Raw genomic sequence first — 14807 nt, 5'->3', positions numbered from 1 at the left:
CTAGAGATGAGTCAAAGCATGTACGGGAATTGCTCCCAGGCTGGAGCAGGAGGCTCTGTCTTGGTTCCTTCTGGTAGATGAGCAGTGTATAAGACCCCCCTCCGGTGAGAGGGGAAGGAGCAGCTAGCTGAATCCCAAATGGCAGTTTCCTGGAAGAGTTCAGCAAATGTGTTTGCATGAGACACGCTCTGTGTCTGCCTGATGGGAAATGGAAAACATCAAGAATTACAGGCTCTCAAATGCATCCTCTCCCTTTCCCCACTCGATTTTCTTAACAGCTTCTGAAGCAACTTAGAAAACCAAGTATATCCCAGTTTAACTCTCTATATCCTAATGAGTTAAAATAATCCAACAATGACATATGTTTTAGCATAGATGTTCTTCCCTTTTTTTTCAAGGTACAATAGACAATTATTGTAAGTTTCCTGCGTCGGCCAGAAAATGATCACCACGAGGAAAATTTTATCAGGGCTTAGGTTGTAAACTCACATCTAAGAGTGTTCTTTTTCCCATTGCATCTTAAAATCAGCTATCAAATGCCTTGGAAATGACCGATAACCAGCAGCAGAGGCTCTGTTGTTCCTGTGCTGTTGTAGACTGCTTTTTTCCTGTGGAAGTGGCAGTGCTTTACTGCTGTCATCACTGCTCTGTCTCGCCTATAGATGATTTTTTTTTAATGTCTTCTAAAGCACTGGATCATCTTAAATCAGTCTCAACTTTTCAATGACGCCCCCAGCTTCCTGAAACAGCTAGTCAATGCTGAAAGATTTAGCATGCTCTAAAACAAATGGGCAAGTTAAAAAATCCCAATTTTTAATAGCTCTCTGCCTGATCTTTTTTATTTTTTTTATGATCAGTGATGCAGAAGAAAAGCTTTTGGGGTTTTTAATTGTTAATACTAGTGATACAGAGGAGTTGGAGGAACTTCCTGCCTGCTGAAGAGTTGAACTGGAGGAATAAAGTCCCTGCAACCAGATTTTTTATTAAAAAATCAAAATGCTTTTCTGCTAAATGGTACATACTGAAGAGCTGCCTTCAGGCTTTCCAGACTTGAGAGTGAATTTAACCGTTCTCAATTTGTCCACTGTGTCTTTTCATGCACCAGAAGCAGGTTCTGTCCCTCTCCCTTGTTTATTCTGAAAAATGGTACTGCTTGTGGGTTTTTGCAAGAACGCACAGGTCTCTTTCTTGTCTGTCTTGCACAGGAAATTGTGGGACATCGACACAATAGCAACGCCCTTTGGCCTTCCCTTACCCCTCTCAAAATATTAGAAGAATTACTGGCTTTTATTAAGTAAGCCTAAATGTAAGAAATTTTAGGAATGTGAGCATATTTTGTCATTCTGGGCATGGATTTTTTCCTTTCATATTTCTTCATGAAATAATTCAGAACTGTATGCTTACAGTGTGACATACACTTAAAATGTAATTCATGATCTGTGTTAATATGTGTCTTCATGAATGAGTGGAAATAACAGGTTTTCTCTAAGCTACCAGGTCTCATCTGAGAGCATTTCAGTTGTGATCTTTCATCTGTCAGAAGAGTTAATGCTCCAAACCCAATTATCAATTATTATGAAAAGAACCCCAGTTTTAATCATCTTTTGATTCCTAGAAAGCTGCTGGCAGGGATCATGGGCAGACTCAGGGTATTCCAAAAATGATACAGAGCTTTTGCTCTGGCATAGGTGCAGCAAAGGTTTGTGTTAAAGCGTGATGCTCTTTGCTTTGGTAAATATTGTAGTTTCAGACCAAAACAGTGGCTTCAGTCAAGTTTTCATCAGGAAGTCCCAACCTCACGGGCACCATCACCTGGCAGATGCTCCTGTTACTTTTTCTGATAATCCTGTTGGTACAGTAGCACTTGATTCCTCTAGTGTAGATCTTGGCTATAATATATCTGAGTTTATGTAAATGAATTTTCCTGTCCTTTTCCTGTCTTTTGGATCCCATAATCCTTGTCTTGGTAAGAACAGTATTTGTGTTTTTAGAGAAAATATTAGCCCTACAAATGGTTTCTGTTTCCGTCTCCTGTTTCTGCTTTCCACCTTACTTTTCTTTCAGAGGAATAACTCCATCTTTTTTTCTTTGGGTTTGGTGTTTGGGTTTTTTTTTTTTGGGAGGTGGTGGTTTCTAATTTATGACCCATTAGGACCCTGGCAACTCAACCTTACGTTGATTTTTAAACAGAATTTCCTATTAAATTCCATGAGGAAATCTTGTTGACAAGCAAAGGGCTAATTATCTGGGAGAGTAACCCATTTTGCAGTATCTGTAGCTACTCTTGTAATCCACAATGATGCCTGAAAGTTGTAATTCTCAGTTGGGCAATGTAACAGTTCAGATTACAAATGGCAAAAACTGACCTGTTTTCTTTGGGTTTTTGTTTAATTGGTTGTTTTGGGTTTTTTACTTTTGACAGACTGCAATGCAATTGTTCACAAAGGCTGCAAGGAGAGTTTTTCTTCTTGTGCAAAGGTCAAAATGAAGGTAAGAGATTTTATCTACTCTACTGAATAAACAAAAAAGTATATAAATTCAGCACGCAGATATGTAGCATCTTCTACCATGCATCCCAAAAATTGTTGGAAAGAGCTTCAGCCTTTGTGCTGTAGTGAATAATTTCTCTGGGCTCTTCCTGAATTCTTCAGAACCACATATTAATACAGTGGTTGTCCCTGGGACTGTATGAATGCTCCAGGTCAGCACCTCAGGGTGTTTGTTGGCAGCAAATTCCTGTGTCGTTCCCTGCGGTACACAGGGACCTTATGGTCAGATGGTCTGTCCTATATTTCAATTAAAATAAAAAAAAACACTGGCAAAATTTAGAGGTGTCCAGCAACCTCAAAGGCCATAACTCTTAATTCTCAGATGCTGCATCCTGTAATGCAGCATTGTGTATCTAATGCATAACAAAAGGTATTAAATATGTATGTTGTTTACATGAGGAACACACAGAATTCTTGCTTGCCCCAAATGTAAGGTACCTCTTTTGCAGTATGGTTCTCCAAGCTAATGTTTATACAATTGTGATTTTCAGTTCTCTTCAGTATTTTCAGCACTTTCCCTTCTCATTTTCCTATTTGCTGCACATATCTCCATCTGTTATTTTGTTTCATTGATGGCAATGGGGGGCAGGGGGTGCGTGTGTGTTTGCGTGCATATATAAATATATATAAATATATATATATATATATAAAGCCATATACAGCCAAGAACTGATCTGTACTGAGTTGATTCAGAAAAAAACTTAGCTTTTTTATTTTTGTTATGTGGTGCAGCCTGATGGGAGAATGGAGGAAGAAATTACAATGAATTTCATTTTTCTTTCAGCCACAGAGAGGGATGCTGCAAGCACATGATACCTCTTCATTACCCACAGTAACTATGAGAAACAAAAGTAAGAAAGCTTCATTTCCCTCTGCTTTCGTGATGATCTGTATCTGCTGTTCTTAACTGTTCTGACAACTAGTATTAGATGTTAACGAAAGACAGGCATTTATCAAAGCAGGCATGAGAACATCTTCTGTGCATGACCAGCAATGTTTGGGATTTCAGAAGTTGTACTGAATTTGCACAGAGTTCATTCACTTCTGCAGTGTCCATGTAGCTTTAATCAAATGTAGTCATCTCAGATTTAGAATAACTACTTGACTGCTGTAGATTGCTGAAAACCTACCACTGATTAAGACCACAAAATCTGGAAGACACAGCCTGTGTTCATGGATGTCTGACACTGGAAAGAGTCCGACTATGAGTATTGCATTAACAGAAATTGTTAAGATTACAAGTGGAGAGGATAACTCGGGGTTTGTTGTTTTTTTTTTTTTTAATTAAATAGTCTTAAACATTGAGGTACAACTTTTCCTGGCTGTGCTAAGATATATACTGCACTGAGGAGCTACCCAGTGTGACCAAGGGCAAAGACTAGGAGTGAAACACCCCACATGGGTTTTGTAGTGCCATGAGTTGATAAGCTTATTTACAGAGAGCTTGGAGATCACTAAATGGAACCACACTGATAGAGATGTACACATTGTGGTATTTATCATGAAATTGAAAGGTATCACTCCAGAAAGCAGAAATGCATCTGAAGAAGGGAAAATCTGGAATTACTATAAAAGGATTAGTTTAAGGTATGTGATAGCATAGTGACATAAGGATTTAGTGGTACATACAGATAGAGAAACCTATCTTAAAAGCTTGACCAGAAGCAGGAAATTGTATATAATTATAGGCCCAGGAAAATTACAAAGCAACATAAGATTGCTACATGTGATTATTTATCAAATAAAATTAAATTTAGTTTCCCAAGTATACATTTCTGGACTTGCAGATCCTACCTAGATTTTTTTAAGCATCATGCAATGCAGTCAGTTCTGCACAGGAGTCAGTTTTCTTTCCTTTGTATGGCTGTTTCTAACAGCTGAGATCTCCTGGTGACAACTCTAGAAAAGGAAAAAAAAATTAGAACATGGTTTCTTTAAGTCATTATCATCACAGTTAACAGTGCAGTTCCCTCAGCTGACTTTTCTCTGACACTTCTCTTCCAGGCTCACAACCGAAGGAGCGCCCTCGGTCTGCAATACTTGCTCCTGATGAAAACACCGTAACCTCAATATTCAATAACAGGAGATCGCAACAGACTACAGCACTTTCGAAAAGTGTCTCAATACAGAACATTGCAGGGTAAGGTTTCTCCCTGCACCTGTTATGTGTGTATTACCTGACACTGCAAGCAGAGCGAAATTCAGATCACATTAAAAATAAATGTGTATACTGTGATTTATGTTAACCAGAAATACCTATATTATATAAGGTACCATCAGTTGTCTTCTGCGCAATCAGATTGTCTGGGTTAGTTGAGTCATGGCATGAATTCAGAGGCATCTGAGTTGGCCTGTTTATATCCGAGGCCACTTCACAGAGATGCTCTGGGCTCCAGGAGGAAATTCCCTTGCCTTGGGCTGGGTACTGTGCAAGGACACGTTCACAGGTCAGGTATAGTACTAACTTTTGTGTCCATAACGATAGGGTGAAGGCACAGAGCTGCAGTCTTCATGGTGGTTTAGGACTGCATTGTAGATAATTACAAAAAATCGTAGAAGAAAATCTGATTTATGGTTCCTACACTACTTACATATTGAGCAGTAGTACACACAGGGCAATGGCATGGACTGGCACATGTTCTGAACAGTTTGTATGTCCTGGCTATTCATGGCAAAATTTATTTCAGTCCGTTTTTCTGATCTCTCACACAGCTAGAGATAAAGACCCTTCAATAGCCTTTTGTGTTGCATTTTTGCACTGCTTGCACCAATGACAATGTGGATGGGAAGTGACTGTAAAATGGAAAGTAATGAAAAGGAGTTATCCAGACCATAAAACCTCAGGTGTGATTCTTTACAGAAGAAGCACTGTCACTCAGAACTGTAGATCTCACAGCTTGTTGAGCCCCATTATGTAGTTGGTGGAAAACAATTAATAAAAGTACATTTCTGTGCATAACGTACAACACCTGCTTTGATTTTCAATTCAGATGTAAAATGCCTTTCTTCTGTGTATTTGAAAGTACATATGTCATAAAAGATACTCTGTGTTCTGTTTTCCTGCAGAGTTGGGAACGATGACAGCTTAATACACACTTGGAAATTCCTGTCGCAGTCAACAGACTCCTTACATAAAATCAGCCGGGTGAATGAATCCATGGAGTCACTGGATGACGAAGGTAAGAGATCCCCATGGCATTTATAGCAAAAGGAAGGTCTCAGTGCTGCTTTCCAAAAAAAAAAAAATCAATTTTGGCATTTCAGGAACTGTTTTCCTTTCTAACGGACAATTAAAGTTCATTTACTTCAATCTTAGAATATTACTGTGACAAATTAAAGCAAAGCCCCACACAGTAATTTCTTTAGCTTGTTGAATTGTGGGAAAACATTTAAAAGGTTTCATTTACGGCTGAGCTGCTTAGAATATAGCTCAGGGAAAAACATTTCCTTATCTGTACTGCATCTTTGGCCCATTTGTACAGATTTTGCACTCTGCCACATTTTCATGCTGATGTCTCACATTTTTTGTTTTTCCCAGAGTGAGGAAAGAAGAAATGTATTGTTTAGATTTGTGAGTTTGAAAGTAAAGTCAGTTAAATTAATTTCTGAAGTTTATCTATACCTTTATATATGGTGCATTTTTAGGATCTTATCAGTGTTTTTATGTCTTAGCCAGTATTTATGTGAAAAGAGCAGATTGGTCTTAATTTATTAAGGACTAAACAAGGGCATGCTCATGGTGACAGAGAAAATTTCCCAGTTCCTGCACAAATGTATGATCTTTTGTAAAGATATATATGTATGTATATGTAACGTATGTACTGTTCACTTCTACTTGCATTGGTTCTGGCTTTATAAGCTTGAAAACACAGGCTTCACATAGGTCTAATTTCCCTTGATTCCGTGATGTAAATGTAGGAAGACAAGCTGAATATTGTGGATTTTCGTTTATCTGTGATGTTGTTGCTTTGCAGATAAAGAATCCATTGTCTTTTATCTGAGCTAGAATTTGGTCTGTGTGAAAATGGTGAACTAGTTTTGTTCAACTAGCAAATAACCTTTGAAAGTGCTTTTCGTAACCTAGTCCTTATGTAGTATAATTCCATATGATCATTTTTGTGTCAGTAAAGGAGAATGTGTGTGATGTCTGCAGTATGACAGAGAAAGCCTAAAAACCTAAATGAGGAGACAGGAATCTCAATTGAGGCAAGGTACCCGCATCTTAATGGCACTTACATTGCTTTGTGAAGGTGCTGACATGAACGAAGGACAGCTGATGGGAGACCTGGAATTAGATTCCAAGCAGCTGGAGGCAGAGTCCTGGAGCCAAGTCGTGGACAGCAAGTTCCTACAGCAGCAAAACAAAGATGTTGTCAAACGACAAGATGTCATTTATGGTGAGATACCTGCATCTTAATTTTTCACTCATTGTAGCTAGCTTCTTGATATACTCACATGCATGGCTTTGGGAAGCTTTAGGTCAGTGAAAAGGAACATTGACTTGGTTTCCTCAGAAGCCAAAGTTTCCTTCTTGAAGTTCTTAGAAACTTAATGTACTCTGTGAAAGCTTGCTTTCTGCATTTCACATCCGGAAGGCGTCAAAAATACCCGGAAATTGCCTCTCCTCATTTGTCTTCTGATGACATTTAAACTCTGTTACAGCAGAGCAGCTAGCTAGGAAGTCTTCTGCCAGATGCAAGAGCTGTCCTGTAAGGCAAAAGCACACTGATGAGGCTGGCAGTGAGGTGTTAGGAAGGAGCAGATAACAGTGTTGAAGTTTTAGACCTCAGGAACAATGTTCAAAGCTCTTTACTGTGGGATTTCTCTGCCCCGCTGTTTCTCCCACATGTGAAACTATTGACTGATGTTTCAATATCTGACATTAAGTTTTCTGAAGCCTCTTAGAGAAGCCTAGTTATGCACGAGCTTTCCAATGGCAGCTTTTTCCTTGTACTGTATACCCGTGCACTCTACAGTGACTTTGGTTTTGATCTTGTCCTCACCCTATACAGAGCTAATGCAGACGGAAATGCATCATGTCCGCACCTTGAAGATCATGAATGATGTATACAGCGCAGGGATGTTAAAGGAACTGCAATATGATCAGCAAGTTGTGGACAAGATATTTCCCTGCCTGGAAAACTTGCTGCACATCCATAGTCACTTCTTCCAGCGGATTCTGGAAAGGAAGAAGGAGTCATTGGCAGACAAAAGTGAAAAGAACTTTGTTATCAAGAGGATAGGTGACATCCTAGTGAATCAAGTAAGTGCTGGAAAACGCTTGCACTTCTGAGCGCAGCTGGGAACAAGGTGTTCTTCCTTCCCTCCTGTTTATACCTGTCAGATAATCACAGCTGATGACACCTTTACTCTTCACACATGTAAAAATCTCCACCTCTGCTTTTTGAAGCTTTTTTTGCTCTTTCAGAGGAATGTGTAATGATAAAAATTAGTTTATTTTGTGGGAAAGAGAAGCATTCCCTGACAAACACTGCATGGTATGACCATAGCCTGGAGGATAGGCGGTAACCCACAGCAAAGTATGCCCAATGTGTTTCTTGGCTGAGTTACTGATTTGCTATTTAACTTTGGGTGGGTCATTTTACTTTTCTTTATCTGCACTTTCTCCCTTCTTTTTGTCTGTCTTTTTTTTTGTTGGCTTTTAAGCCCTGTGAATAGCATCCGAAATTTTGTGGTAAGTGTGAGCTCAGTGAAGTCCCAAACTCAGCTGTTTACTTTCTAGAGGTCTGCTGGCTTGGTTTAGGATGCTTTGGACTAATCTGGTTTCATTGAGTTTTTTTGAGAGACTGGCAGGCAGCTGGGATATCACACCAGGAGCTCAGTGCAGATTGGACCTGTCTCTCATGTCTTGCAGTTCTCTGGTGAGAGTGCCGAGCGAATGAAGAAAACGTACGGCAAATTCTGCGGGCATCACAACGAGGCAGTAAATAACTTCAAAGATCTGTACTCAAAGGACAAGCGGTTTCAGGCATTTGTCAAGGTAGGGCCTGGTAGAAGAGACCTAACAGATGGGAAAAGTATGGCCTTTCTGCACTCTGGTGACCATTTTGCTACAGGACTGAAATTTTCATCTTTGTTCCTTAGAAAAAAATGAGCAGCTCCCTGGTGAGGCGTCTTGGGATTTCTGAATGTATCTTGTTGGTAACACAGCGAATCACAAAGTACCCCGTCCTTTTACAAAGGATACTGCAGTACACCAAAGGTAGGGACCAGTTCCTCTATTTGAAGCATATATTTGTTCCTCTTATATTGTGTAAATTTCTTGGATTCTTTTCAGCTGAAGTAGAATTTCTTAGAATAGACCAACTAATCCAGTCGTCATTGTCTCATACCACTGTAACGAGATAACTCAGTTTCATATCTCCATTTAGGATTAATTATTCGGGTGCCTTGATTTAGTTGTTATAAGCCTGTCTGTAGTGAATTATGTAGCAATGTGCTTAGACTCCAAAGTCTCCCAGCTTGTTTTTTTGGGGGGTAATGGATAAAATACGTGGTTAATTTGTGCATTTCATCTATACTTTCTCATATACAAAGTATATTGGAATAGTCCCCAGTCTCGACCATATATGTGATAGGTTTTGCAAAACTCTCCTGAAGGGGGAAACGTGCAGCCTGTCTTGTGAAAGTATTAAAAGTTAAAATGCAGGAATTTGGAAGGAAGAAGAGGAAGGAAGGAAGTAAAATCAGGAAGTTAGAGTCCACAAGGATGAAGTGAAATCAAGGTGTTTCTCTTTCTGTTCAAAGAAAATGAAGTGGAACATGAAGACTTGACTCAGTCATTAAACCTCGTTAAAGATGTGATTGCTGCAGTCAACAGCAAAGTCAGCAATTATGAAAAGAAAATGCGTCTTGGTGAGATTTACAACCGGACGGATAGCAAGTCCATCATGAGAATGAAGAGTGGCCAGATGTTTGCAAGAGAGGACTTGAGGCATCGAAAGCTCATCCGAGATGGGCCCGTTTCACTAAAAAATGCAGCTGGCCGGTTAAAAGGTAAGACCATCCTGCCTTCTGCTTGGCGGGGGAATACTGCTTACCCTCTTTGGCTGTAGGATTAGCCCTCAGAAAGGTGTCTCCGACCTTTATTTGTTCCTCTGCTTTGAGAAATTTTGACAGCAGCTTTTGCCATGCTGTACACTTACTATCCATCGCAGCATTTCTGATTTTCGTGTTGTTCCTGGAGTGACAGCGGCTTTTCCTCCTCGTGACTGCATGCCTGCTGAAGGCTTGGGTTGCAGTGACACCTTGGTGCGTCATCCAAGGAGCAGGGTTTCTGGGCGGGGGAGGATCCTTTGGACCAGGAGAACACGATGGGGCTGCAGTTGCCCAGAGCTGTGAGTCAGTCCTCCATGCCATGATGCACATGTGCAGCAGTTCCAGAAAGCGTGTTCACTGTATCCGAAATCCAGCCTCAGCTTCCCAGTGGCTCTGCCCACCAGCAGCACTGCTGTTCCTTTGCTCCAAGGTCTGCAGTAGGGCTGCTCAGTGTAACCATCCCGGTTTTCCTGGGACTCCAGAGAGGCGTTTGTTGCACTTGTACCTCCTGAGCTGCTGATGCAAACTGTTCAGGAGAGGCTCTGGTGTCCCTGCAGCTGCCACTTTTTAAGTAAACATTTTCTTGAATTGCTTTTTTTTTGTTATCAGGTAGAAATAGCTGTTCTAAGGTGCTGTGTTCTGCTGAGCACTGAAGTTCTCTACTGAACTAAACACTAAGTCTCTCAAGGAGGCCTTCAGCTGGGACCACAGTGGCAGTAAGAGCAGACAGGACTGCGTCTCAGGCTGGGCAGGAAGGCTGGGCTTTCCTTCTCTCACTCCAGCATTAGCTGATTAAACTATGGCACTTGGGCATGAATGGGGACTGGGAGCCTGGTGCCGTGCTGTGCAGGGCGACAGTGATAACATGAAATTCCCTATCAGGTATGACTTATTTTGACGTTTGGGAAACAGGAAGTTTACAGACTTTTTCTAGGCACCCAAGATTGCTACTGACTTTAGATGGTGGATGAAGCAAGTTATGCTGCCGTTGTGAAATCTTGTGATAAGTACAGGCTGCATTTGCATTTCTAAGTCACAGAAATACATAAAATATACCTCTGTCTGTAGAGCAAGCTCCCAGTGAAAGCAGGTCCTGCAAACAAGCTGGAGAGCCCAGAGAGACAGTTGCTAGTTCATACGTTCAGGCTGTTTTGCAGGATTTGAAATGGAGCACAGAGAAGTATAGGAAGGACTTTTCTTAGAGGGTTTTAGCATTTCCTCCCTTGCAAACTGCATAGATGTTAGAGGAAGAATGGATTCAAGTGCCGACTTTTGCAAAGCTCCCAGAGCTCATTTTACAGCTTTGATTAAAGTTTGGTGGTTTTTTTTATCTGGAACGGATCCTGTCTTCCCAAACCAGAATGGAAGGAATTACCCATGGGATGATTTAACTTTTTTGGTTAGCTTCCTCTGTCACAAGGTTTCCCAAGTACATTACACAAAAACTCTTTGTGCTGAGGGCTCTGGGTGGGGCATTATACTTGGTAGTTGCTGTGCAACTTTATGATATGTCATTAGGAGACTTGGAAGGCTGTACATGTGCTCTGGGAAAAGGCTGTATTCTGATGTAAAATCCTCTGTTGGCTTGATATTGTGCTTCCTTCTCCCATGAAAGAAAGCCAGGTCCTGCACCTCACAAGGCTCTGTTGGCTACCCTTGGAGTCAGCAAGAGTTGTGTTTGTATGTGAGCAGAATTGGTGATGGCGGCTCCTGAAGTCAGTATTTCCTGGGAGAAAAACTTGCAGCTGACAAACATTGCTATTGCAGGCTAATTTCCACTCCGCAAACCACTCATCAAGAGAACCATAAAACCCAGAACTTCCTGTGCAGATATTTTGTTTGAGGGCTAAAATACTGACTATTTGAGAAAACAATGCTTCTATCCAGTAAGCATCTCTAGCTTTCACTGTTATGTCCGTGTCCTAACTGTTTGAAAGTGTGTGGCTGGAGAGGAGCACCCTTTCTCCAACAGATGAGAGCAAATCCTGCAGGTTTCCCAGGTGCTGTTGTGTTCTGCTTAACACAAAGTTGATTCAGAGCTAACCTGACCCAGCATTTGCAGGAGCTGCGCTTGCTCCTCCTGCTAACTGGGAGGTTGACCTTGCTTCCAGGATTTGCAGAAACAGCTCTACTGCTCCCCAACACTGGTTTAATTAAAAGAAAACTTTTTTGGGGTGAGTTGTGTGGTTATAGTGCACTGATACGCTTTTTCTTTTGCAGAAGTCCAGGCTGTTCTCCTCTCCGACATGCTTGTATTCCTTCAGGAGAAGGACCAGAAGTATGTCTTTGCCTCACTGGTAAGGCTCCAACCTTTCCTTCTCCTTCCGTTTCTGTGTGAGAGACCCTTGCTGTGCGTTGTGCAGCGAAGCCAGGCATTGCCTGCTAAACAACTTAATTTTCTTGCTTACAACATTTTAATTTCTGAGCAGACTCCATTCTTTTTGATGGGAAAACAAGTCTTCATGCCCCACCTCCCTTTTCAGTAGTGCCTTGGCACCGCTGATAATTGGCCTTGAAAGCCTGCCTGTCACTTGATACACTTAACTCCTTTTCAGTTTGTGCAATTCGAAGCAGTGATTGTGGTGGGAGGGGGCAATGGGATAATGCAAACGTTGTAAAAATGAATCTTAGCAGAAGGAAATGTCCCAATACATTGTGAGCTACTATGGGAGACTGAGGAGGTGAAATGCCACTGCAGTAAATTCAACAGAACAGCTTGAAAATAAATGTCAGAGAGATATATTTGTAATGCACAAGACCAAAACCACTAGATTTTGAAGGCAGGCCTCATAAAAGGGCTAGGCACACCGACCTGCTAAAGAAAACCTCATACCTAATTGAGGCTGTTGAGGCTGTACCTTGCAGGCATAGTCTAGACTGGCTAAACCTTGTGACCTTTCCACTCTCTGGACATTTTGAAAGCTGATAATTTGTTATTTCAGTGCCATCAATGATCTGCACAGACTCAGTGCCCTGCGCAGGGGGAGCTGATTTGCAGAGAAGTCCTGCGAGTGAGCCGCTACCAAATCACCCCAGTTTTAGCATCCTGTAAAATGCACAAAGCAGCTGACTCATATGCAGATGACACAACAGCAAAGGGATGTTTTAACTGAGCAGGCCGATGACACAAAGACCATAGCACACAATGAATGTCATCTTACACACAAGTCTTCGCCATCATAGGAGTCAGCTGTGAGCTTCTGCGAACAGCAGGGGTTTTGTGGGATTTGAAAACAAGATGTTGCTCTATCCTAGGGAGAGATTGTGAAGATAATGTGTGTGAAGCAGGCACTAGCAAACTGCACTAAGTTTAAGGAGCTGTGATATTAATGTGACAGAAAGAGTGTGGGCAGGAGGAGATGAGACCAAAGGTCTTCTGGAGTTAAAGCAAAACATGGTAGTTTGCAAAAACCACAAAGTCAATTTTAAATTAATTCTTTGTTGAAATGGAAAAAGATGAAATTGCTTTTCCTACAGAACTGGTGGAGGAAAGCAAGCCCTTCCCTGTTCTTTGACCCTGTTAAAATGATTTATTGTTTTAATTAGCTAATAGGTTCATAAAATGTTTACAACCTGAAAGAGGTAGTGGTATGGTTATTGGGACCTTTTCAATGCCAGTTTGCATCTGGGAACTAGTACCGTTCACCCTCACGATTCATTTTGTTCCATCTGAAGGACCAGAAATCCACTGTGATCTCTTTGAAGAAGTTGATTGTACGAGAAGTGGCTCATGAAGAGAAGGGTTTGTTCCTGATCAGTATGGGTGTCAAAGATCCTGAAATGGTGGAAGTCCACGCCAGCTCCAAAGAAGAGCGTAACGGCTGGATACAGATCATTCAAGACACAATGAACACCATGTAAGCTACCAAGCTGTTCTTGCGAGGCAGGTGATCCACATACTCATGTTCTGGTACTAATTGAAACATGTCACTGTCCAGGGATAAAGATGAAGATGAAGGAGTTCCTTGTGAGTCTGAGTTTGAAAAGAAAGTGTCGGATGCGAAAGTGAGAGGACTGAAAGGTAAAGTCCTGCCTGGGACGGAGCTGGGGAGCAATTTTTGAAAAAATTACAGGAATTGTGTAGGTTTTGTGGTTGAACTATGACTTTTTTAAAAGGAGCGATAATCCTGCATCCAGCAAATAATTGCAGTCCATGTCTGCACCTCACCTTGCTTGCGTTATTTTTTTACTGAGCCTGCTGGGTGTTGCTGTGCAGGGTTGGGCAGGGCCTGGTTGTATTATCAGGTTCCACTAGATGGGGCCGCTGTCTCAGGAATCACTTGGTTTCCTTGCTGAAGCTTTTATTTTCTGTCTTTATCTCTATTTTCTGTTCACACCTACAGAACAACTTCAGCAGAAGGATAAGCAGATCCTCCTCTTGCTGGAGGAGAAGGCTAAGATCTTCCGGGACATGGCAGACAGTTCTGTGCAGGAGGACATGCCAGGCTCCAGGCTACTCTTCAGAGCCAACACAGAAGAGGCACCAAAAGGAGAGGCCATTATGAAAACTGCAATAAATGAAGGTGAGCAGGTCAGGGCGACATGTTCATTACACTGACCAATAGACCCACCTTCAGTGAAGCCGTCAGTCCTCAAGCACCAGTTTTGCGCAGGGGCTGTCTTCCATTTGTCAGAATAACAGCATAGATAAGGAGATATTGCTACTCGTGGTATTATCTCAGGGACAGGTAATGAGGATCAGGAAAGGAAGCAGATATTGATGGCAGCTGAAAGCACAGAAAAGAAGTCAGCACAGAGAGCAACCATGTATTGAGTCTGTGCTGGGGCCAGGAGCAGCACAGGATTTATCCTTGGCTGAAATTTGGACCATCCAAGCTTTTGCTGTGCTTCAGCAAGGTGTGAGAGTGGGGCTCGGATTCTGGCAGGCACTTCTGGTGCCTGCAGGGGACAAGCAAGTCTGTTGACAAAGGTAAGGATGGATGGAAACTCAGGCAACTTTCCGGTGTGATTTTTGGAGAGGCTAAAAATTGTTAAATACTGTTGTCAGAGCACACCAGCATTGCCTGGAGGAAGAGAGGGAGGTGTAAGCCTGTGCAGAGCTCCAGGAATTGGAGTTAGTGGTCAGCCGGACTGTTTTTGCAGGGAGAATGCATACTGTTCATATCATTGTCATAGAAATGTGGTTTCTTAGTACAGCAAAGAAGGTGAATTTCTGACCAGAGCTCAGGCAGGGATGAA

At 41.7% G+C, this 14807-nt stretch overlaps 1 protein-coding gene across 14 annotated transcripts in view; it reads left to right on the top strand.

Moving 5' to 3' along the window:
* AKAP13 (A-kinase anchoring protein 13) overlaps positions 1 to 14807 on the top strand; it is a 222469-nt gene that overhangs the window by 194050 nt on the left and 13612 nt on the right. For all 14 annotated transcript variants that reach the window (XM_080396174.1, XM_080396186.1, XM_080396175.1 and 11 more), the window contains 13 exons: positions 2423 to 2490; positions 3334 to 3400; positions 4554 to 4689; positions 5616 to 5728; positions 6800 to 6946; positions 7562 to 7812; positions 8425 to 8550; positions 8655 to 8772; positions 9318 to 9566; positions 11829 to 11905; positions 13284 to 13465; positions 13547 to 13629; positions 13952 to 14131. In XM_080396174.1, coding sequence (XP_080252300.1) covers positions 2423 to 2490; positions 3334 to 3400; positions 4554 to 4689; positions 5616 to 5728; positions 6800 to 6946; positions 7562 to 7812; positions 8425 to 8550; positions 8655 to 8772; positions 9318 to 9566; positions 11829 to 11905; positions 13284 to 13465; positions 13547 to 13629; positions 13952 to 14131 — 1797 coding nt within the window. The remainder of the gene's footprint in view (positions 1 to 2422; positions 2491 to 3333; positions 3401 to 4553; positions 4690 to 5615; positions 5729 to 6799; positions 6947 to 7561; positions 7813 to 8424; positions 8551 to 8654; positions 8773 to 9317; positions 9567 to 11828; positions 11906 to 13283; positions 13466 to 13546; positions 13630 to 13951; positions 14132 to 14807) is intronic.

The sequence above is a fragment of the Falco punctatus genome (genome assembly GCF_963210335.1).
Source record: "Falco punctatus genome assembly, chromosome: 7".
In the NCBI taxonomy this organism is placed as follows: Eukaryota; Metazoa; Chordata; class Aves; order Falconiformes; family Falconidae; genus Falco; species Falco punctatus.
The sequence above is the reverse complement of the archived record's forward strand: the minus strand, read 5'-3'. Positions and strand labels throughout refer to the sequence as shown.